The following is a 25,720-nucleotide window of genomic DNA, read 5'->3' as shown; positions in this document are numbered from 1 at the left end:
GAGTGAGTCATCACAGGACTATGGAAGTTGATAACACAGTTACTGCGGCAATAAAAATACCATAAAAGGCTCTCGGACCATAGGAAACTGTGGAAGCTTTGCCAAACACAGAGTCTCCTTTGCAGGCATGCGCAGAATCCTCTTTTCTTAAGGTCTTTGGGGGTAGGGGTGGGAGTTCTGACAACTTCCGGATCAACTCCTCTAGCTGAAATGATCTATCAAAAATGCCTTCACTTCCAAGAACAATCAAAAGCATTTGAAATTGAAATGTACACTACAAAAATACAGGCAGGCATGATGATTCATGATTTTAATCCCAGCACTCATTAGGAAGATCTTGAACTCCAAACCAGGGTAGGCTACATAGGGAGCTGCTGTCTAAAAATCAAACAAGCCAAGAAGCAAGCAAGCAAGCAAGCAAGCAAGCAAGCAAAGCAAAATTCATTTGCAAAGCAGTTATTCCTTGATCCAGTCAGAAAGGTGAGAGCTGGGTATTGCCATTTTGTGCTGAGATGCATGCTTTTGAAATAATTGTTTCATGTGTTTATTTTAACTGTAATATTAATAGTATAGATTTGGATGACTCTCTTGTATTTCTGTTTCATCATTTACTTAAATGAAGGATAAAGCTTAGTGCAATCTTGGCTCAAACTTTCAAAATAGTAGGTGCCTCTTTCCCCCTTCCATGCCAAAGCTGTAGAATGGTGAAAGGAATTTTTATTGGATAATGTAATTTTACACCCATATTTATATTTGTTTTGGTATTTTCCAGTGAGATGAAACTAAAGGGACCAACGAAAGATGCAGGATACCATTGAGTTTTATTTTCTTCTTTATTTCCTTTAGAATTGTTTTTGGTAAGTTTTCCCGAGACTTTAAGGTAAGACCCAGTCCTCTGTGCGGAAGACTTCTAGTCACAAAGGAAACCATTCTAAAAAGGTTGGATGACTCCAGTGTAAGCCAACTCAGCAAGAAACGGTGAGTGCATTTTGGCATCTCTATAGGGTTCTGCTTGGTTGCAGGTGAACACTACACTGCACTTATAACACACACACACACACACACACACACACGCCCCCCTTTCACATGTGAATGCACACTTGTACACATATGCACACCCCATGACCCTTGCTCTGTGTCAACAGAGCTGCTTGGAAATGTTTGTGCAGTTATTCTTAACTTGTAATATTATAAATGTGTTTTTAAACGTTGGGTTTAGATTGGATGCTGATCAACTCTTACTCAAAACAATACACTTCCTGTAACTTTCACACTTAAAAGTGTTTTTAAAGACCTACTCCTATTTCCCCCTGCTCAAATTAAAGCTTTCTAAAATAGAGAAGTATGTTTGGAAAGGCACGTATTCACATCTATTTACCCATTGCAAAATAGAATTTCTTCCGTTAAGTGATTGAAACAGTCACTAAAATTTCAATGCCTTCTTAGGCCCCCCAGTTGACCACCTACCCATCTCAAAAATTTTAATCCAGAATTGTTCCTGCCCAAAGGAAAGGCAGGGACAAAAATGGAACAGAGATGAAGGAAAGGCCATCCAGAGACTGTCCCACCTTGGGATCTATCCCATCTGCAGACCCCAATCCCCCACACTATTGCTGATGCCAAGAAATGCTTGCTGACAGGAGCCTGGTATGGCCGTTACCTGAGAGGTTCTATCAGCACCTGACCAATTCAGATGCAGATAGTCAATTCTGACCATCAGACTGAGCACAGGGATCCCAATGGAAGAGCTAGGGGAAGGACTGAAGGAGCTGAAGGGGATTGCAACCTCATAGGAAGAACGGTATCAACTAATCGGACCACCCAGAGCTCTCAGAGACTAAACCACCAACAAAAGATTCCATGGGACCCATGGCTCCAGACACATATCTGACATCCATGGGAGGGGAGGCCCTTGGTCCTGTGGAGGTTTGGTGCCCCAGTGTAGGGGGATGCTAGAGTGATGAGGTGAGTGGGTGGAGGAGCGCCCTCATAGAGGCAAATGGGAGAGGGAGAGGAGGATGGGATTGGGGGGTTGTGGAGGGGTAACTGGGAAGGGGGATATCATTTGAAATGTAAATGAAAAAAAGATCAAGAAAAAAAGAGTTTCAGTGCCTTCTCATACGAAAATAAAGAGAAATACTTGTTACTAAAATATATTCAAAGGCTTAGGCCACAGCAGCGAGTTCATCCCATGCATTGCTGAGATGATGTCAGAGCTGAAGTAACTATTCAGTCAATCCTGTTTCTCACTCTCTAAGGTGAGAAGATCAACTTGACAATACACCTTACCAGTTGCCAGTCTTTGTGTGGTTGTATAACTCTAGTAGACAAAAAGGTAAGGGGCTGAAGGGTTGGCTCAATGGTTAGGAACACAAGTTCAGACAGAGGACGGTAGTTTGATTGTCAGGCATTTACACGGTGGCTCAGGACCTTCTATAGGTCCAGTTCCAGGAACCTAACGTTCTCTTCTGACCTCCAGCAGCACCAGGAACTCACGTGACACACACACAGTGCATACACACAGGCAGAACTCAAATATACATAAAGTAAAATAAATAAATGGCACAACGGTTGTAGAAGAGGGACGGTAAAAGATGCTCTCTGAACATAGATGATTACCAGCTAGACATTTATTGATAATACATTACAGTGGCTTCCAAAATCTAGTATTATTTTAGTGGTGAACAGGAAAATGCCCGACTGACTCGAGTCAGAGGGTTTCCAGAGTTCTCAGGAGAGTGAGTTACGAAAGGCTTAGCACTACGTGGACAATGTGGTTGAATACTCAGTCTACTGACATCTGATGGAGCAGCTGCATCAACTGCTAACATATTATATCAGGGTAAAGTAACGAAAAATATAAAAACAGTGTTTGAATATAGGTGTAAATATGAAAAATATTTCATTTTTAAGTTAATTCAGTACCATTGTTCAAAAAGTCCATTTCTAAATGCATATAATGTTTATACCAAGTGATATTTGTATTTAAATATAATTTTAAACAGTTAAATATAAATTCATGTTTGTGTTCTTATAAAATATATATGTATACAAAAATAGAGCATTTGAAGGAGGTGGGTATTCATTCTAAATAACTGATGGGTCAATAGGTCAATAGGTTTTAATTTTTATGGCAATGAACTTGAGGTATTTGTATATTTAGTAATCTCAGCTACACACTGAATTATTCCTCTCAGCTTCCTTTCTTTATGCCCAAATCATCCTTTAAAACCCACCATGGCAGTGAGATGTTCTCTCACAACAAAGAATTGGTATAATAAGGAAATTTACCATCTTGTATCTAAAAAGGCGGAAGAAAAAGTTTTCAATGATGGAATTAGGCACACTTCATTCTTATATCACAATTTTCATAAAAAACGTGTATGCCTATTCTAATTTGAATTAAATACATTTGTTCACAGAAGAATATGGGTACTAGTCACATAGTAATGCTTCATGCTTTTACATTTGAGTATTCTGCAGTTCTTTGCACAATATCTGAAATGTAACTGTTGTCTTAAATTAAACAGGCCTATAGGGACAAGTGAAAGCTACCTTAGTAAAAGCATTCACAAAGTGACAAACAGGGAACTTCACTTTGTCCCACACTTTACAATTATGCATACCATCCATTTAGACTGTGCTCCTCATCTAAGCTCACAGGCAGCTAGGGGTGGGGGGAATCTTTGTGGAACACACAGGAACTCAGAGTTAAATATAACATTGCTTCCTATTGCTCTTTTGAATTCCACTGTAGAGAATCACTCCTGTTCTTTCCCTTCCATTGTACCATTTTAAAAGCATAAGAAGAAATGCTTTTCATAAGCATTGGATGCACAAAGTTCAAACCACCATAAGTACTCCACTTCTCCCAGTAGAGAACTTCAGTGCTATCTTTTCTTAAGTGCGGAATGTATTTGCTTCTTCAACATTCTTACATTAGTGAACCTTTGGAGAGGCGAGCACAGAACCCGCACGGCCCTATCTCCATGCTGTTGTATTTCTGTGTTTCTTTTTATCGTTGCAGTCCAGTACCTGGTCCACGTGGTCATACTTTGAGATCACACTTCAAGTGATCTCCGTATAGCTCTGTGCTTCGACCTGAAACTAACGGATACTCAAGGTCACTTGTGAGTGTGTACGGTCATGAGACATTGTGCTTTTGTGAGCTGTGTGCATGGCTGTGCACGCTTGTGCTGGTGAATGTACAGTCATCGCAGAGTACGTGTGAGGCACATTTGGTTCTCAGGTTGAGGTGAAAGGTTCATCTCCAACAGTGAATTTGGCTCTCCTCCAGGGAGTCTGCGCAATCGGCTCTCTTTCAAGGGGCCTGCGCAGACCTCTGACTCGTACACATTCTGCTGAGCAGGATTTCAGCACAAACCTGATTTATCGGGCCTCTGACATGATACGGTGAATGAAGATTTGGGACAGAATTGTGTTGTTTTAGTTTGCTTTGACTACTGAAGTATTTCCCCACAATATGGTTCTTGGATCTTTTCATCTTGATAACATGGTGCTGTCTGGATAACTTTGATTTCACTACCTGCAAATAGAGAACAAGAAATTAGGGGTGCAGAAATCACAGCTATCTGAACACCACATAGAGCAATGTAACTGACTTTCGTGATTGCCCTGCATCGCTGCCACACAGAGGCTGCTAAAGGGCACAGGTAAGATTTACATAACAAGAACTAGTGGACCTGTGTTTCAAAAAGAATCAGAGATTAAGTTAGGATTCCTGTTGCTTTTCAAACCTTTGGGTTTGCTTTCTATGAGAATCGCTACCATGAGAAGTTGGCTTTTCTTCTATCAGACCCTTAGATTGGGTAGCTCTTATGAAAACATCCACTCGTGGGGAAGAATCCCTGTGCACTGTGATGAAGAGCTCAGCTTGCCATTAGACGTGGGCAGACACTCCACATCCCAAGAGTGGAGTTCCTGCTATGTCCTTCTACGACTCCAACATGGTGGTATCAGAACTCCTGTATGGTAGGCCTGAGAAGGCACCAGCGCTGCCTGCAGGTCTTCTGTATTTTAGTTTAGTCCTCAACTAATATCAGTGAACAACATTCTAGAAGTGTATGTGAAGAAACATTTAAACAAAAGTACGGCATGAAACCCTGACATAATATTTTTCTAGTGTTCTGCAGCCAAAATAAAGGCATTTTAAAAAATATGATGGAGTCTTAAGTTTGGCTTCTGCAGTTGTTATGATCATCTACGAGCTAATTACATGCAAAACAAAGGCAAATCTATATCACAAAACATAAGACTATGATGCTTTCAACGTTGTTTTAATAATTGAGCCTGTTGTATTTGCTACTCGTGAGACATGTAGATAGGGTATCCCAAAATACATACTTCAGTATGTTCTCTGACATAAAGAAATTTCACCTAAAGACAGTATCAATGCTTTGCCATGGCTCAATGGGAAATGTGATAATTTAGCTCAGATTTTAGATAATTTGAGGTTGTCTTGAAAAGGGGAGATGGGATGACAGGTTTACCCAGAAGTGTCTGAAGGCCAGGCTAATTAATACTCTTGATTACCAATGTTCCTACTGTTAGATGCTGTTGAAAATGGACCCTGAATAACCGTGTGGTTGGGCACACCGTAGTTAGTTTACCTTGCTTTGATTTTGAAAACTATTTTTAGGGAATAATAAAATATTATATTTCCAAACTCAGTTGTTGTTTTTTTTAAGTCACAATTGATTTGATACTGAATCCTGAATGCAGACAAATAAAGAGAATTATTACCATTTTGATTTGCCAAAAATATATACAGATACAGAAATTCTCTCAAAATTGCTCTAGTGAATTAAATCCATTTAAAGTCCCTGTAGTCATGTGTGCCACACCACTAGCACATACAATTTGCTTCAGGATGGAAAAAGACTTCACCATTATGAAATATTTCTTTACAGGAAATTACCAAGGTATTATGTGGAAATATGTAATCATTAACTATGAAAACCCAAATGTATCTACTGAAAATGATCATATGTTCTAAAGCTGATGTTTAAAAATGAGAAAGCTCTCCCATAGCCTATCAGTGATTAAGAAAAACTATTAGAAAGCCTCCCTTACAATAGCACATGACTAAGTTCAACCATGCTCTGCTGGCTGCAGACTCAAATGATCACATGGACAAACGAGGAGATAAACCCCAGCAGGGCTTCACAGGGAATTAAAGTGCACTGTGAAATCAGAGGATGCATGTCAACTCCTAGCATACGTGCTAAGAATCAATATAGGAAAATAACCATGATTATCCGAGAACCAAAAGTACTGGTTGTTGGGGGCTGGGCTTTCTGTCTGAGCTGTTCTTCCATGAGTAGGAATCGAGTCTTCCCTCAAAACTGATCATGACTTAACTCCTCCTTGTCAATAGGTAAACCTTGTTTGTTAGGAACTTTGCTTCCTTCCTCTTCCCACAGAGTCCTGTTCACTGTGTGTGCATGTGCATGCTTGTGCAGGCGTGTGTGTGTGTGTGTGTGTGTGTGTGTGTGTGTGTAACCAGAGCAACAGCAACGGTAGTGATCCTCATCTTTTCACAGCCTATTATCTGTGATGTGGGGTGCATGTGTGTGTTTATGCATGTATTCATGTGTGTGTGTATCGGACATGCATGTGTATGTGTAAGTGTGTGTGCTTGTGCATGTGTTCATCTGCGTGTGTCTCTCTCTGTGTCTATTCTTATGGTTGAACCCAGGGCCTGGTGCATGCTGAGCACTCAGGGCCATTGAACCATAAGGTTCACAGTCTTTAAGTTCCAAGTACAGCTGTGTTCTCTGAATCCCTCAATGTTCTTTAGAAACACGACTCTTCTGTCTAGTTTTCCTTCTGCTCTTCCAGAGTCATGCCAGCCAGGGATATCTCCCCTTAGTGCCTTTTTAATCCAACATCTAGGGAACAATTCTAATCCTGTCCTCATCCTGATTTTCAACAGGATATTTATACATAAGATTTGATAAGCCACTCATCTTGGAATCAGGATCCCTAAGGAGCAGGAGGAAAATATGGATTGAATAACAGTGTGTTTTTATAGAGAGCCCTGTGCTTGGGCTGAGGGCTTCAGTTGCACATCGCCTGTAACATACTCATGGGTAGATATTCTGGCCAGGCTGCATGATTTACTAGGGCTAAGAAGCCTTGTGGGGAAACAACCTCAACCATACTTTCCACTTGACTGCAGATATAGCTTATCTATAGCTTGAGTCTCATCAAGAAGGCAGTGGCCTGCACTGGAGTAACTCATGATCACTGAGCTCACTGGGGTGGCTTGTCCCAAAGGACATAGAAAAGCACTGTCTCCTACTTCCAGGAGTTGGAGTTCATCATAACTGGGTGAGTGAGGCATATAAGATTTTGTGGGGTAACATACTGAACTGAACATATCTGTGGGTCTCTGGTGCCCATTTTTAGAGGTCAGAGAGGTTTCAATGCAGATATGGGACAAAATCCAGCATTCATCACGTGCTCGATGTTTGTTACACTACCAAGCATATTTCACGTTATATTACTATGTCTCTGCCTACATTAAAAGAGAACATTTCTTTATGGAGAGCATCCTTAAATGCTATACTTTCTGGAACTTGATTGTAAAGTTTGGGTGGTATAGGTGCTTTCAACCAAGTCTGACAATCTGAAATAGATTTTCCAGGACCTACATAATGGAAGGAGAAAACTGTGTTCTCTGATTGATACACACATGCACATGCACACATTTAAGTGAAATAAACAAAGATGTAATAAAGGCCATTGAATTCTATACAGTTTAAAATGTAGGTTAATAGCTGAATGTATGAAATATTCAATTACAACCTGGAAAGAGCAATGTTTATTCTACAGTTTAAAAAGCATTTATAGTTTTCATTTTTATAGAGAAATAAATTCTAAATTCCTCTCAGTGTTATATAAATCTAGCAACCATAAGTGTTGACAGCCCAACACTTTTAAATAAATAGGATTAAAATCAAGAATATAGTTTTAAAATGGAGCTATGTACCACATTGCAAATGTACATGGAAGACTTATATTTTTATCGGGTGCACTTATTTTTGAACTCTTAAAGTGAACAACAATTCATGTAGTCCTTCGCAATGGAAAAGAAAAGAGAAATAAAATAAGGTAGTATTTCATATATAAATACTTAGTGACTACCCCCTCTGTGTAATACCCACCTTTCAATATTCAGAGTTCTCTGCGCTAGAGAACACATGGGGGAATTCAGATCTGGTCCCTACCCTCATGGGGACTATATAAAGACACATGTCTAAGATACTTGAAGTAGGAACAAGAATGAAGTGACTTCAAAGACATTGTCTGGGACTAGATCTACAAGGTCAGGCACCATGTTGTTCCCATGTAATGAATAGTTCTGGGTACATTAAGAAAACTCAGTGCTAATTTATGGTAGGCATGAGAGACTCTTTACAGGGCTATTATTTCTTTGAACTGATTTGTAAATATTTAGCATCCAGCGTTCAAACTGCTACCCTGTCTCCAAGTGTCAACATATCATCTTATTTTACTTCCAGCCTCTAAAGTGGAGAAAAAGTAATCTAGGCACATTCTTAAGGGCTGAAAATGCTATGCCAAAGAAGATGTTTGATACCTGTATAGTAAAAAAGCTCCTTCCCTTTGATCTTTTGTGGAAACCAGCCAATTGGGATCCTCCCAGAATTCAGAGGACCGTTTGAGGCTGCTAAAAATCCAACTGATGTGTCAAGTGTAGTGTTCCTTTGAAAGAGAACAGCTAACAAATGTCAGGTTGCCTTTGAGCAATGACAATAAACAGTATAAATTAACTATTAAAAAAAAGTCAATGAAGGATTTAGTCCTTGAAATCAGGACAAAGGATGTGCACAGAACACCCCTACCAGGGACTAAAACTTAGTTATACACACAAACCCTGCTGTAGGGTGGGCTACAGAGGAGATGACTCTTGAAAAGTAGGCATGCTTACCTAGAAAGGAAAGAATTCACTATGCATGGTTAATAACAATACAGTTAATGGCACAGGCATATATGCCTTGGCAAATGTTTGAAGTATTTACCTAGGAATATTAGCCAATAAGTCTTTTTCATTCTCTTTAATCCAAAGTGAGTCTATTTACATTTTTTCTTGGCCCACTTTCTATATTTGCTGTTGTGAAGTATACTTTAAGAAGACGTAGAGGACAATTGGTCTCCTAAATGTGACAGTCTATTATCGTGATAGCATTGTTCAAACTACTAATGTCTTATCATTTGTCATGTTTTATAATAAAGATTTAGCATAGCAAGGATCTAGCTTAGAATATGATTCACACAGGTATGGAGTTCCAACTTTATTTGCAGGTCGAAATTACAGTCTTTTAATAGTAATTGTTATGTCAATCTGATAGCTGTGGTACTTAGGATAATTTGAGAGTGGAAACCAACGTGATAGGCAAATAAAAACTCCAGAGGCGATCAGCCGCCTCATGCCTCAGTGGAGGGAGAACAGAGATTTTTTTCCCTTGTAGCCAAGAAGTAACTTTTACTTTCCCATAGTTTTTTGGTTTTTAAACATGTTGATATATCTCTCAGTTTGCAATTACATGTTTTTATTTCTATGTAAATAAAAATGTGGTCATGAGATATTTTAGAATGTGTAGAGATGCCAGACTTCAACTTGATTACTTTTGACCCAAGATTTTTGTTAAGACTTTCCAAACAGAAAATTATTTTAAGTTACACCATGAAACTAGCATTGAAATTTTAACTATAAGCACAGGCAGCTTCAACACTCAAAATTGATTTCACATAAACATTCATCAGAATGAAGTCTTGCTATGGCAATTAATAGCTATATCTGAAATAACTTCTAATTTTCCAAAAGCCTGTTCAGAGTGCAGGCTTGCAGAACTGGAAATCCATCAGGCAGATATGCGACAAGCAAATACCTTTTCTAAAACTGATCTCGACCTGAATAACCTCCAGAGAACTTTTGATGTGGTTCCAGGTTCAGAGAACAAAATAGGAAACAATTTCTATGGTGCAAGTCTTCCAGAAACTGCCCTGGACTGGCTCAGAGGGGCGTCCTGACTGCAGTCTTGAATGATGATCATGGATGGGGTTTGAGAGCTACAAGGTGACCTGACTGCTTTCTAAGGCTAGAAAACATGCAATGGATCATAGAAACTACACTGTCAACTTTTAAGTGTACAGTGCTGAAGTACTGCTTACTTATAGTCACTTGGCATGCCAGGGAGCCTCAAAAACACGACTAAGCTAAGACGCCTAAGAATCCACAGAAGTGGGATCAAATTAAAGCTAGATAAAACACCTAGAAGCTGGGATTTTTAATTTTTGATTCCATTTCAGGACACTGCACAACTCTGGAAGATAGAAAGGAATGATTTTCTTTCTCTCACTCCCCACATATTTAATTATGAAACATTCGAAATATCGATTCAAGGGAGTCCAAGATTCTTTTTTTTTTTTAATTTTTTTTTGAGTCTAAGTTTCAAATGAGACAAACATGCTTAGGATTGGGATTTAAGATAACATGTTCTACATTTCCTTTTTTTGAGAGCTTAACCCATAGACCAGAGGTTCTCAACCTCCCCATGCTAGAACCCTTTAATATAGTTCCTCATGTTGTGGTGATCCATGACCATACAATTATTTTGGATGCTGGTTCATAACTATAATTTTGCTACTGTCATGAAGCATATTTAAATATCTGATATTTCTGATGGGCTTATTTGACCCCTGTGAAAGGGTTATTCAACCCCCAAAGGGGTCACAATGAACAGATTGAAAAACAGTGCCATAGGCCTTCAGCATTGGCTCTGAGAACAAATTATACTTTAAAGTACGCAGTGTGATTATATGGGGCTCAAGATTATTATCTTACACTCCTATGTAGTTTCCCAGTCTCTATCCTTAAATCAAATATCCCTAGTCTCAATGATTCTAAGGTGAATTCTTACTTTCCTCCAGGTCTACACATCTCTGGGGTCTTTGGATCCTTTGGATTTTGACTCTCAGGTATCTGTTTCATTGCTTTCTCTTCAACTTAATATTTTAGAATAAGACATCAACCAGGGAATGACATCTCAGGCCTATAATTCTAGTAAATGATCACCCATAAACTATTCCACTTTGGAGTATATAATGAGTTCCAGAAAAACTTGGCTATAGGGATTTTCAAAAGCAAATAAGTAAACAAGCAAAAACAGAACAAAGACTCAGAGATACTTTGTGTGACCAGTGCTTTCATCTGCTAGCTTCCCTGTAGGAATTTGCTCTGACAACATTGGTCTTTTTTAAGGGACCTCATTTCTCATCAGGAGACCTCTGAGGGCTTGTTCTGATCGCTGCATTTCAGGGGGCCCCTGGAACAGGCTCAAGAGCACTCTCAATCAGGTATACATTTTACCCTTATATCATACTCTGTCAAGCCTCAAGGTTAAACTGTTCTTTACTGCATCTGTGCTCCCAGTTCTAATATTGTATATCACTGGTAAGATGCTGTAAGCATGGATGCAGTTTCATGGTTGCATGGACCTGGAGAAAGGAACCAGTGGCTGACCAGCTTTGCACTAATAGCTTGCTGTAAAATCTTAGGCAATCAGCCGGGCATGGCGGCGAATGTCTTTAATTCCAGCACTTGGGAGGCAGAGGCTGGTGTATCGCTGTGAGTTTGGAGTCAACCTGGTATACAAAGTGAGTCCAGGACATCTAGGGCTGGTTACATTGAGAAACCCTGCCTTGAAAAACAAAACAAAACAAACAAACAAACAAACAAACAAGAAACAAAAAACACTTGGGCAATCAGCAACCAATGGGTTCCTACTGGTGCCTTACAGAAAGTAAGATGCTATTTCACCAACTTTCCTAGGCATCTGAAGTTCTAATTTCTGTTGCCTTCTAAGTCACATTTTATAAGATGAGTACTTTGGGTGAAGTAAAGACTTTTATAGTTTTAGAATCTTGCTCACAGGTATTCTAGTGAAAGAGAAAAGAAATAGTTGTATACCTCTCACCATTTCTTCCACATCTGGTCTCTGGACCATTTCCAGAGCTAATGTCAGCGGTGTGCTGTGGCAGAGTTCACAGTGTCTCTGCGTCATAGGAGCCCAAGGATGATTTGTCACTTGCAATGGGAAGTGGTTACTGATTGCAATGACTCTACTTTGGATATGATTTGTTGACTCTTCATTTAGAGTAAGACAACCAGTGGTTAAGAAATAAGGATGTTTTCCTTTTCTCACTTAGCAGATGTAAAGGGCTTGGCTTTCTAAGAGGTACCATCTCTGAAAAATTGATCAAACCCTTTAGCTCATATCTGACAATAAATACACAGATGAACTTATGAAGTAAAAAGAAAAACATTTTCATGTTCAAAAGAGTTTGAAAAACCCAATATAGACATTAATATCAAACTAATCTAGATGTTAACTAACTAACTAATTAATTAACTAATTATTATTTAGTTGGGGAAATGGCATCGTACTTTCTGTTATCTTGCTCTGTTGCTCAAGCTAGTTTCAAGTTCCTACACTCAGTCATCCTCCTGCCTCAGCCTTCAGAGTGCTAGGACGAATGGCATGCATCATCATATTCAGTTCAATGTTCAACTTTATTTATTGTTAGGGTTTTGAGATCACTTAGTATCCTAATATTATTTGAGAATCCATATAGTAGAGATGTAGTATTTTTAAATATACTTCCTGTCTTCTCCAAGACAGAACATGAAATAGTATGGACGGTACCACTCCTGGCAGCTTGGAATCTCAATTAGATTGTTTAAAGTTAGTAGTGAACTTCCTGCCATCATGGTCTACTGCATCAGCATGACATGCTGAGGAGGGAGCTCACTTTTCTAGCCATACTGACATTCTGGGCTCTGGTATTGCAAAGTATGAGATGTGTTGTTACCACATAGAAACAAAATACCAGGTCAACAAAAAATAATGACACTCTTTGTTTCCCTTCCATTTAATTAACCTTCTTAAGAGAAAGACTTGGATTTAATGATAGTGCCAACGATTCAAGATAGAGTACTATTCTTTCTCATGGAAAATTAATACACTGCATTCTGATTGTAGTTTCCCCTCCCCCATTTCCTCCCAGATCCTCCTTGCCTCTCCACCCATCCAACTCCACACTTTCTTCCTCTTTATTTTTAGAAAACAGGCAAATAATAATAATAATAATAAACCAAAGAACAATGCTGATAATAATAGTGGGGAAAAAAAACCCAGCAACAAAGCAGAAGAAACACAAACAGGTACAACACACATATAAGCAAAATTCATAAAAATCACAAAATCAGAAACCCTAATATATAAGTACCAGTAAGATAAAAAAAAATGTCCAAACAAAGGTATATAGATAAAAAGCCCAAACAAAACAAAACGATTTACAAAACCACCATTGAGTTTGTTTTGCATAGGCTATTTCCTGTCAGGCATGAGGACTACCTGTAAGTGTGGTTTATGTACCCAGTGAGATGCCATTGGAGAAAATTGATTTGTCCTTGGCAAGCAGTTGTCAAGAGATAGCTTCTGGATTAGGGATGGGGCCATGTGTCTACTTCCTCTCTCAGCCCTGAGACTGCATCTGGCTAAGACCTGAGCATGCTCCCACAGTCTATGTAGGTTCATACTTGTGTCAGTCCCGTTGACAGTCCCGTTGAGTCTGGAACACACTATTTCCTTGGTATCACCCATCCCTTTTGGCTCTTACAATCTTTTCTCTTTCTCTTTTGCATAGCTCCCTAAGTGCCAAGAGGAAGGGTTTGTTGAAGATATCCCATTTAGAACAGAGTGTTCCAAAGTTAGAGTGCTACCTTTAATAAAACATTGTATATATACCCTATCATCTTAGTAAGGCCCGAGTCTCTCATGGATGATGAATCCATCCTTACCAAGTACTGACCTCTAATCTAAATCCATTGTCACCAGGCACTGATCTGTGTCTCTTCTAATCAACTTGTAGAAAACTCGAGAATGTGCTCGAAGGTAATGGTAGGAGTCTGGTTATTTTATGCAGAAGGAACTATGGGGAATCAGTTTCTAAAACAGAGAGGGGTGGTGCAGGAAAGGGAAAGATGTGTCCTAGAACTAGAAACCGGAAGCTACAATATGAAAACATCCAAATAATCTATCACAAATGACAAAGAAGAAGAGACAACTCCCCCACCCTGCACCAGTGACTTTGACTTCTTGCCCACCTCAGTGAAGGGAGGTGTTACTCCAACAGCCTCAACCTTATCTGTATTTTTAACTCTTGACTACTTCTCTTGAGTAATCAAACATGATTTATGCCTTTCTCAACTAAATCCAACATCTTTCTCCCTTTGTTGCTTCTTTTTTTTTTTTTTTTTTAACTAGATAAAAGGCCTCTGAAATCCCGCTTCCCCCAGGTGTTATATCTTTACAATTGATGGTCCTTTCCCTCTTGCTCCAGTATCTTATTATACACTTCAATGTCAGATAGGAGCTTCACCCTGCCATATAATGAGGATTTGAAGTCCTTATCTGAAATGAAGTGTCTACCACATTTGACGTTGCTGCTTCTGTATTGATGATTTTTTTTTTTTTAACTCTGGCTTTCCAGGACCTGTACAAATGATACTCCAGCTCTGTTTCTAACCATTCCTGCTCTAAATTTACATGATCATGTTTCCCCCAAGCCTTTCCTGATCTATTTTTATGGCTTCAACTATTGCCTATTTACTGATGACTCCCGATCCTACCTCCAGTCTCAACCTGCCCCTTGATCTTCATACCTGTGTATCCAACTGCCCGTTCGTTCGCTCAGAACACCACCTGGATGTCCTGCAGGCATCTCAAAGGCAACATGTTGAGAACAGAGCTCGTCACCGTTTCCCTAAGCTGATCCCTTTTCAGTTCTTCTTTGTCTCACTTGATGTCTCAGCTCTCTAATCAGTCATGCAAGTTAGGAATCCCCTTTGATTCTTCCCACGCCTTCATTCCACAGATAAAACCTACAGATTATGCTTTTTAAAAATAGCTTGTGTTCGTCCTCTTCTGTCTTAGGCTTGTCGCTTCTGTGCTCCTTGGAGTAGGAGTAGGCCTTTACCTTTCCTCATCTGACTTCTGGAGAAGTTAGCTTACATTCTTGCTTTATTTCTCTCCATATCCCTCCCTATCCCTCTTTGGCTATATGCCCTATCTTTTGAAAATAGATGCATATATTTTTATTTTATGTGCACGAGTATTTGCCTGCAGTTATGTATGTGCAACATGAGGGCACAATCATCTAGCCAAAATCATCTAGTGAAGTTTCAGACACTTGTAAGCTACCATGTGAGTGCTGGGTGGATGCACAACTTCTCTGCAAGAGCAGTGAATATTTTAAAGACCTCTCTCAGGTCTTCAGTCACAACTTTTTCAGACAAAAAATACTACCACCTCATTTTTCCCTGGAAGAGCTTCAGTGGCTGTCCACTACCTACAGGTTTAAAGGCCAAGCTCTCACCGTGATTTGGGCCATGTTTGTTTTTCTCCAGTCCCTCTTTTTCACCGATGCTCTGCCATATCCAGAATTGCTCCTTGTTCTCTGAGAACAGCAGCTTATTTTGGAGTTTCTCTCTGTTTCGTGGGGTCAGAATGACCTACATCCTTGGGTCTTGGCTAGCTAGGTCCAGTGTTCTACCACAATCCAACTAAGCAGGTTTATTTTTTGTTTTTGTTTCTGTTTTGTTTGTTTGTTTGTTTGTTTGTTAAAGAGAAGCTTCATTCAATCCTCAGACCAGGTCCTATACATCTTTTGGTGTAACCACTATGGCCTCTATATATCATTAAAATGCTACTCTATATATTGTACTATGTGGGTTTTTATAACTTACATTTTAGTAATATGAAGCTAGGAGCAAATGTGCCTTATTTATTTTTACTTTCTACTGTTTAGCTCTAGAAATGGACTCACTAAACAAATGCTGGCTGACTGCCTCAAAGAATAAACAAGATTGCTGTATTTGGAACAGAATATAGGACCAAGGCTTAGAAGAGTATGCATATGTAAACAGGACTTGTTATCCGACGTATTTGGGTTGTTAACTGGTAAGAAAGAATAAGCAAAATCTTTAGTTTGTAAATGGCAGGACAGTCCATACTAATGAGAACAAAAATTCAAAGAGACGTGAGTTTTGTCTTTGAGGAAATATAGCTTATGGGTTTTTTTTGAGTCCTATAATGCATTCTCCAGGTGATTTCATAACAGCAGTAAAGCTCTTACAGCACTTAAGAGCATTTTAAGAGAATATTGTCATAGTAATTTACTACGAATACTAAGATATCCCTAAAGATGTAATAGTGGTATTTATATTTAGGAGGTAACCAACACCTGTGTGATTAGAATTAAAGGCCCACTCAACAGGAGGAAAATCATGAAGGTTACTAGAAACTTAGCCAATCAATCAACTAGTACTACCTAGGGCTAGCAGAGTCATGGATCTTAGAGAAGATCCACTTTACTAAACCAGTATAATTCCTAAATGCATTCTAAATGCTTATTCTTGTACTCACAGATAAGCTTCTCTTTGCAGCAGATAGAGATCATTATAAGATGCCACAATAGTCAAAATGTAGAGATCAACTAATCCTGTGGGCACCCAGACCAAACAGATACATCTACAATAAAACCATTCACGTAAAGCTTAGGGAAGATCGTGGGAGAAGTGGGAGGGAAGATTGTAAGAGCCAAAGGACCAAGAAGTCAACTATATGATTGTGTCTCCCAGAAATGACAGGAAACCTACACCTATGACCTCAGCAACATGGCTGCTTAAACAAGACCTGAACGATGACGACACAACCAGATGCACTAAAGTAGAAATAGAAAAATATCACAGGGCTCCACCCCTAGACAAAGAAGTACTCGAAACTACTGACTGTAGAGAGATAAATCCTCCCGTAGGAATGAGCACCTTATTGGTCTGAACAAGTGGCCATCTCTAGAATTATGTATATAAAACCTGCATTAAACAGACTTAGCAGGTTGTACTTATACAATTATGCATTTATGTATATGTGACAATACTAATTAGGGGTGAGGGAGTTGTAAATTTGGAAGTGAGTGAAGGGGAGAATGGGAGAGAGGGGGTGGGGAGAGGAGGAGGGGGGAGTAAATGATGTAATTATATTTAGTTTTTAAAAATTACAAAAAGCAAATACATCCTAGTAGTTAAATTCTTGGAGTTTTTTTTCATATCAGGTATATATTAATTTTATTTGTTCCTTTTTTCCCCTCAAAAGTTATTACTTCAGTTTTAGACAGATGAACATAAAGAGTTTGTGTGTGTATGTGTATTATGTATGTGTATGTGTGCATATGTGGGGGAAGTGTGGTTATGTGTGCATATGAGTGTGTGTGTGTGTGTGTGTTTATGTGTCTCATGCACTCTAGGCAAGTGCCAAATATTCTATAACTAAGTTACATCTTCAGCACAAAGGTATGTTGTTTATTTTCAACACTCATTGTGCTTAGGTGCTAAATCTTGAAATGTGAAGGAGAGAAAAGAATCTCTAAGCTCCATCACGTTGTTTATCCAATTAGGTTAAATAATATAGACTCCTGGAGAAAAGCTCTCTAACAGAACTAACACACTTTCCTCTTTTCTTTCCATGTCTACATAGCAAGGCAACCCATTGGGTCTTAAGCCAGATGCTCACTGTTGCCTGAGTCAAAAGATACAGTCATATTTGCCAGACGTTAAAGGTATTACATAAGGCCTGCATAACTCATTAGACTAATTAATAGCAACCCAGCAATCTCTGTGGGTTTGCCCTTGTTGTAGCTAGGTTTGGGCTGATATTTCTGAATAGTTTCCAGGTCTCTGCTTTTCACCGAAGATGTTTCATCTGCAAGGAACAGCACCATCTGAATCCTCTGTTGGGCAAGAGCTCCCAGGATCCCGTTTGTTGTCCTGCATAAACACTGAGAAAATAAGATTCCATTCCCACCCGTAAAAAGAAACACCTGCCTCGCCAATCAGTGAGGACTTAGGAGTCGAACTGTACACACACCATTTGGAAACAGCTTGTAGGTTCAATGGTGACAGACTATTCTCTTTTGGTGCCTTGGCAGACAAAAGAGGCTTTCCGAGACCTTCACTTTCACCTGTGACAGGCAGAGTTCACAGAAGCAGGTTTGTTATATCTGCAGTAGAGCTCTGGCCACACAGCAACGAGATGTTAATATCTCACTACAATGTGTATACGAGCTTCCTTCCCTGTACATGGGGATTGTTTAGTTAAGTTTAAGAGGATAAAACTCGTGCACCAAAATTCTTGACATTTCTTGTATTTTTTTTCTTTTATTTTCAGGTGAACTTCTTCTTCTTCTTCTTCTTCTTCTTCTTCTTCTTCTTCTTCTTCTTCTTCTTCTTCTTCTTCTTCTTGTCTCATAAGACATGAACATAAAGCAAAAGATGATAATCAACAGAATTTTTACAGTTTCAATATGTGACACTATAGAAAGATTCTAAAATGTCAGTGTCATTATAACACTGAGATACCAGGACTTCAAAATGCCCATAAAGAAAGATCGTGTTCATGAACAGTGGCTGAGTTTGAGAAAGATGATCACATCAACCCCGTGTTATAGCCACAAAGGCAAGTGCCCCTGGGAGCTGATTTGATCACAATCCCCAGAGCCTGCGCATGGTCCGCAGCACTCGGGAATCAGCGGACATCATCTGTGGGAGACGCGCATGGCTTGCCATCAAAACCTTAGGAATACCGTCAACAAAACACCATGTGTGTTTGATGGTTGTAGGACAATGGTATAACCTCATAAGTGAAATATTTTCCCTATTATGCTTTAATCTTTCTTTTGTGAATTAAAGAGAGTTTCTGCTAGAAGTAATTATAAATCAGTATTCTACTATGGGCAGCTCAAAGAATTTTTGTGTGTGTGTGGTTTTTATATTCCAGGACTATTAGTGTAAACAACAGGAGATAGATGTAATACAAACATGTGGGAAGGATATCTTCCGTTTATAACTGGAGCTGTGATCTCCGTCTTTGGAGAAAAATCCTTTGTTAGTCTTTCAGTGCTCTGAGGCAGAAAAAGAAAAGCACAGACCCTTCTTCAGTGTATTAACTGAAGACACACTATATAAACATAAATAAGTAAACATTTTCTAAAAGAGGTTTGAAAATGTATGCTGTTTTTCAAAGTGTTCATTTTCATGTTTGGTGATGATTGGCTTGCTCTTGTGATACACCATGATCCTGGGATGGTTCGTTGTGTTTTGTTTTGGTTTTTTTCTCTTCCAAAATACTCAGGCTTGTATTTCTAAGCACGTAGTTTTTATAAATAGGACACATATCCTATGGCTGGTATATTTTCTTGTGGAAATAATTAGTAGATACACAGTGTCCTATAATTTAAAATCTGTTCTGAAACAATATGGCCAAGTTTCAGGCTGATAGTTGAAAACTTAGATGTTCCCCACCATGGTTTCTGGCTCTTACTTCTCTGAGATTTAGTGTCACTGGTCACTTAAGAAGATGATGTGCATCTATTAGCAAAGCATAAAGATCAGACACTGTCTTAATGGCTTTTGAGTACTGTGAGGATCTGGGGATCAAGGTGGAGTGATGTCAGATAAATAAAACAGGATCAGAAATAAACTGCCATATGACTAGTCAACCAAGTATATTCTGGACTGTAAAAGGAACCGATCAAGAAAGAACAAATGGAGTGATTCAAGATCTGATGGGAAGGTGAATTGGGGTCCCCTTCCTCTGAGTGCCAGCAGAGTCTCCTAGGATCTGCAGTCACACAAGGGTTAATAAGAGAGCTCAGATTCCAAGTGTGGTGTGGCTGTTTCTTCTGAACTGAAGCATTCCCTCCTGGAGGGCAGTAGGAGATTGGAACAACTGAAGCAGCTAAGAAACTTACAAGACCCAAGAAGCCCAGATGGCTACAGGATTCTCAAATACTATCTCCATTAAACAGTGACACTGTTGTAGAAGACCTTGGTAGAGCTGCCCCCAGGTTGAGCTGAATACTCTGGGAGTGGAGTTTCTATGATGTATCACCTATGTTGGGTAGGTTTTTTGTGATGTAGCTATCTTCGAGTCACACGCTCCTGTAAGTAAACTTTCCCCGTTGTTTCTGGGGGAAATCTTAATAAACTCACTGGGATTTCAGGTGCAAGGGAGGTAGGTGTGAAGTCTTTTGGAGAAGGCAGCCCTCTTCAGACTCCCACACCTTCCTGCCTTCAACCATGCACCATCCCGAGTCTTCCATGTCTGAGCAATGACTTCTAATGCCTCATTTCATGAAGCTGGTGGTCACATAGTCTCCTTTTCATGTAATGTTTCTTATGGGAAACAACACAGGCAACACATTAAAGTATAAGATAAATAAGCAAGCAAGCAAACAAACAAAAACGAAACCCAGCTGCCCAAAGCTACACAACTCTGAGAGCCTGTACAAATACCTCATGAAAATGGCATCCACAATTGCCCTGCAGAAATTCTTTGTGGCGTCCCATTGTGATAGTGAATGTGTCTACTACTTCATAGCCATACTTTTTGGCAGTTTCCAGAATGCTCAGATTTTCTTTATATAAGTTCCGTACTTCACCCTGTATTGCCAAACAAGAGACATAGGGTTTTTATTAACTGAGAATTATTTTATGCTTTAGTAACTCAAAAAAACATTATCAAGATTCATTGTGTTGGAGATGAATTCCATATCAACTTTTAAAATAAATACATGCTCTGTATTTCCTCAAAACATCAGCATAACCTTTAATGTATACATGATACGACAATAAATGAATATCTACAGAGATGCATAGTTTTAAATCTTTCCTTACTTGTTTATTGCTCATAAGTGTATTTACAATTCTCAAACTGAAAAATGATATTTGACATACCACAAGGCAGACCTTCGTTTATTTGGATTCTCATTTAACTAAAGGCACTTGAATAGTAGCTGGCACCTGACTTTTGCTTAGCTTCTTGCTAAGGGCAGAATGGAAGGAGATGCAATGTGCGGTCTGTGCTTGTAAAACACAACGTTCTAATTGGAGAAGTGGATATATCCACAGCTAATAAATCCTTTATTGGGGGAGGGGAACACATCTCCCCTGACAGGGAGAGTAGCTGCCAGGAGAAGTGGAAGAGCTGCACCATTGACACCTCCAGAGAAGACTCCAGAGTAGCCCTGAGTGGGGCTTGCTACTTGGATATGGAGGAATGTGGTTTGGGGGAAGCAGTGAACTGAGGGAGGGTTCCAGCGGTTGCCCCTCTGGATCACATTCCTCCCTCCTTTCCTACTGTGTTGCTGGCTGACTGGGATTCTTGTTCAAGTCCATCTTCTCCTGGAGGGACACCATCACCAATTACTCTAACTCCAAGACCTTCCCATGACCTGGCCAGTCTCACAAACCCTGCCTTTGATCTGAGACTGTCCCTCCCCAGTTCAGCCTACTTGTGCCTCCTTTCATATCAGACAATGTTGAACTCTGTCTTTAACGCATTGGCCATTCAGTGGCTACACGGTGGAAAGTGAATGAAATTCTTCTTCGGAGAGCAGTGCAAATGCTTCCTGTCTGCGCCTCGGAACTTCCTTTTATCCTTTCTATGCATTTCTCCAGCAATCCTCTTACTCCATTAATCCCCCCAACTAACACAGGGAAGGAATCACCATCTCCTTTCCCATCTCGGAAAGGTAATAGAAGTGCTTGATTTTTTGTTTTTCCCCATTAGAAAAGGCAAACAACAGCAAGATAAAAGAAGAGGGATGCAGCAACCTGGTATGTTTTCCTCCTGTCTCTGCCGGTCTCCGCGTGCTTAATTTAATCTCGCACTCAAAGAAGAGTGTTTTCTTTAAGATAATGTCAGTGAATAGAGAAACCTCATAAAGAGTTGGCCCCAGAGGAAGTGACACTACAGTCACTACACTTGACAGGTGTTTGGAAGTTACCCAGGTGAGGAGGTGGGTGAGAAGATGATCCAGGAGGACAAAGCATTGATATAAGCAACTGGGAGTCTCTTGAGAGCATGGCATGCTTCCTGCGTGTGTACAACCCTCTTCTCCTGTGCATGCATGCCTACGCTCTGCTGGGAATGAGTCTGCAAAAGGAAGCCAGAGGCCCATCTTGAACAGCTCTGAGAGAATACGCTAGAGTTCAGGATGGTGTGCAGAATCACTGGCCATGGTACCTTGCTCCTTTCTGTTTTCTACCTGTCTTCTTCCCACCTTTTGCCTTCACTGTTTGTAAAGACTGATGAGCTCTGGGGTGGGGTGGGGAGGGCAGGTAGGATTTTAACACAGGGTCCACAATAGAGCAATTGCAGAAGACATACCTGCTGCGATGAATGGATGGGAGCTAACACTCTGAATGTAAATGAAGGACACAAGTACTAGCGGCTCTAAGGAACAGTTGCAATAACAGGAATGTCTGGAAGTATGCGATGTTATTTGAGTTATTTGAGTCTGTGGGAAGAATTGCAGCCTTTAAGTAACCCTAAAAGGACTCCAATTCCTAAATTACAGCAGAAAACTATCCAAGTCCCCTCTCTTGATCTGCAGTTGCCCTAAATCTTTCTATTGCCTAGAAGTTAATGTCTCAACTTCCTTTAAGTTACCCAAACCCAAGATGTCCTCACTATGCTGGATTTGCAGTGTTAACGTTGACTACAGTTCTCCTGTAATATAGGCTGTCTGGCATTCAAGAAAGCAAAGTTTAGAGGAAAAAGAGGAGGATCCCATGGTTTGTTCTTGATAAAGCTAGATGGGCAGAACACAGACACAGAAAGCAATCTTAGCCTGCTTACATCTTAAACGAACAGTGTGCTCTTGAACCATGACTGCGCTTGCGTATACTCTCGGGCTGGTCTCTGTGTTTGAGTAAGAACAGCTGCTTCTCTGACCTAAAGATATGTGCTAATTTTTCTACTTAGTGCTGAGACAAATTGACTATGTTTGGGAACTGGCTAGAGGCACCTAATGCCTTTCATTTATGGATAGCCAACTGAGGGAAAAACAATGATCTCTCTCTCTCTCTCTCTCTCTCTCTCTCTCTCACACACACACACACACACACACACACACATTTAATATACTGTTCCCCAAGACACTCACTGATATTGACAATTTCATTTGTGGTTTCAGCATGAATCTGAAAAAGGGAAAGTCTCTTAATATAACCTCTAAAGCTTTTCATCTATGCATTCAGGGCTTTATAGCACAGCTTGAGGTTTTTGTTTTTGTTTTTGTTTTCTCCCTTGAACGCAGCACATTATTTATAGCACACTTATGGGCTACAGTCTTCTGGTCTGCAGGAACTGTTAGGATGTATTTGGAATCATATTGGGTTTTATTTTCATGAAGGCTGATGGAAATTGTAGAATGCCTGTTGGGTCCTTTGCTATCAGGGATCCTAAATTCATGTAGCCTAAGAGGAAGTGGACTTACCTGGGTTAGGAAGTGCACCCCATCCACCGGCAGGTGAAATCCAATCCCCAATGTTTTGATGATCACTAGAATATTCAGCAAATTTTCCCTGTATAAAATGATCAGAATTTTAAAGTCACAAACATCTGATGCATTTCTACCTGCTTGTTAATGACATCAGCATATATAACAGAATTCTTTTAGAATGTGGTCATCTGTATACAGGACTAAACTCCTATTTTATTGTCATATAGTATAATTTTCTGTAGACAGAATTTTGTGTGCCAGTGGATATTACTTAATAATGATAACAATCTGTCTTAAATATATCAATTACTGTGTCTCATCCAAAGAATCCCTTATATAGCAATGGGGATGTTTTAGAGAAGGTTTTGAAAACTTTCAATATACATGTATGTTTGTTCTGAGTCAAGCTCTTTCTCGGTAGTCCCTGTCCGATTTGAACTCTCTATCTTCTTATGTTAACCTCACAAATGTTTGAATTACAGGTATGTGCTACCACACCTGACTCGAAAATATATTTTGATTTTGAAGAAAGTTTAAATTAGAATGCTCAATATCCCTGATTGGATATAAAAACATCTCAAAGTGTAAAATTTGCCTTTAAAATTTTAATTTTAAATCCTAAACCTGCCCCTTTAATAAGCCCTGGAATGGTCCTTTCAAAGAAAAGATGAAGGCATTGATCAATGACAGTGGCTGCAGCAAGTTACCTCTTTAAAACCTTGTGAATAATTTGCAGGTGATTGGAATTAAGCCACTGGACACCACCAACAACCAATACCGTCTGGTCAGTATTCTCCAGGGGCTGTGATCTGAAATCCAGAAAGAAAAACAACACATGTTGCTTTAGAACAGATGGTAAACATTTTAACTGGATTGCCTCACATTTCAGTGAACCATGTCTGGCTTCCTGATCACAAGACTTCCTTGTCATTTGCAGTTCGTTTTCGGCCACATTAGTGGGTATCTAAGCCTTTCAGCACATTCGATACACCGTGTGCAATTATGACCGCACAATGGTGGCATTTTGCCATTCACAGTAGTTCCATTGTACCTTTGCAAGAGATGTTCAAGTGCTTTCTCAAATGCTGGTCTCAATGGAGGGCTTATCCAGAACTGAGGATAGTAGGAGTAACTGATCGGAGTCTTCCCACCATTGACACTGGGGTAGAGTTTAGTGCCATGCAGTTTCTGCCACTCCTGAAGCGTTTCATTCAGTCTCTCAATTAGATAATACATCATCCCTCTGTTGGTGGAATCTCCTATGAAAAGAATCTGTAACGAAAACATACCTGTTGTCATCAGGTGTTTACATGATACATAATAAAAATATTTTATTAAATGCTCACATAATTACACATCTAATTGAAGCATAGCCTTTAATAGCAACATCCTTAATCTCTTACATCATAACATCCCCCAAACCTTTAATTTATTTCTTCTGTGTTTTTAGTAATGTTATCTCCTGATCAACTAATTAATGTGTGAAACTTTCCTTTCATGTTATTTCTAATTTTTCTATCTCCCTTAATAGCCATCACTTTATATTCTTCTAATTGGGTAACAAGATTTATTGATATAAAGATGCATGTTATATTGCAGAACTCTCGGGGTACTTAGGATTTTCAATCTATATTTTGTAGATGTGCAAACTCAGAACTCACTGAAGTAGCTCTATAGAAAGCATGCCATTACTTAAAAACAGACAGAAAGTTACACAGGGCTGGGGTCTTTTCAAGCACTGTTTCCCACCTCTTTTGCAGGTCCTAGTGTCATTTGTTTTTCAGTGATGTCTGTCATACTGCCAGAACAGCCCAGCCTCAGGCTCATCCGACCTCAAAGCTGTATTGTCGTAAACATATCACTCTCTTTTTTCACTCCAATTCATTTAGCATTCTCTCATTTGCACATTCAAAATAGTATTCGATCACCATTGCCTACAGAGTCAATTCTGAACGCTTTGAATTCAGCTAACAGTGACTGAGAGTTTATTGCTTAATAGTCTCTGTTCTGTGGAGATTGCCACAGATGGGAAATTTGAGACTCGGGAAGACTGGGGCCATAAATCTCATATATAGTGAACACAAGACTCAAACCCTGGCTCTGTGACTTCAAGTGCAGGTCAGTGGCCCACCTTCTTGTTGCATCTCCTCATATTAGTGGGGCAGACTTAGGCTTTCTCAGGGAACATGATTTGTATTCGACAACATCTGTTTTTCCCTTGTGCTAATCCATCTGCCTCAGGAGTTCCTCCCTGGACAATCCCACC

General features: G+C 39.6%; 1 protein-coding gene across 2 annotated transcripts in view; it reads right to left on the bottom strand.

The window, feature by feature from the left end:
* Nucleotides 1-2,608: 2,608 nt before the first annotated feature.
* Cped1 (cadherin like and PC-esterase domain containing 1) overlaps nt 2,609-25,720 on the bottom strand; it is a 256,172-nt gene continuing 233,060 nt past the window's right edge. The window contains exons 18-22 of one of the 2 annotated variants that reach the window (XM_021164697.2): nt 24,506-24,726; nt 24,162-24,263; nt 23,449-23,536; nt 20,462-20,608; nt 2,609-4,546 (exon numbers count right to left, since the gene is read on the bottom strand). In XM_021164697.2, coding sequence (XP_021020356.1) covers nt 4,322-4,546; nt 20,462-20,608; nt 23,449-23,536; nt 24,162-24,263; nt 24,506-24,726 — 783 coding nt within the window. In that variant the 3' untranslated portion in view covers nt 2,609-4,321. Of the gene's footprint in view, nt 4,547-20,461; nt 20,609-22,281; nt 22,468-23,448; nt 23,537-24,161; nt 24,264-24,505; nt 24,727-25,720 lie in introns of those variants that run through there. The other variant, XM_029478163.1, reaches the window with a different exon arrangement.

The sequence above is a fragment of the Mus caroli genome, chromosome 6 (assembly GCF_900094665.2).
Source record: "Mus caroli chromosome 6, CAROLI_EIJ_v1.1, whole genome shotgun sequence".
NCBI lineage: Eukaryota > Metazoa > Chordata > Mammalia > Rodentia > Muridae > Mus > Mus caroli.
Note: the sequence above shows the minus strand (reverse complement) of the source record. Positions and strands in the feature narration are given on the sequence as shown.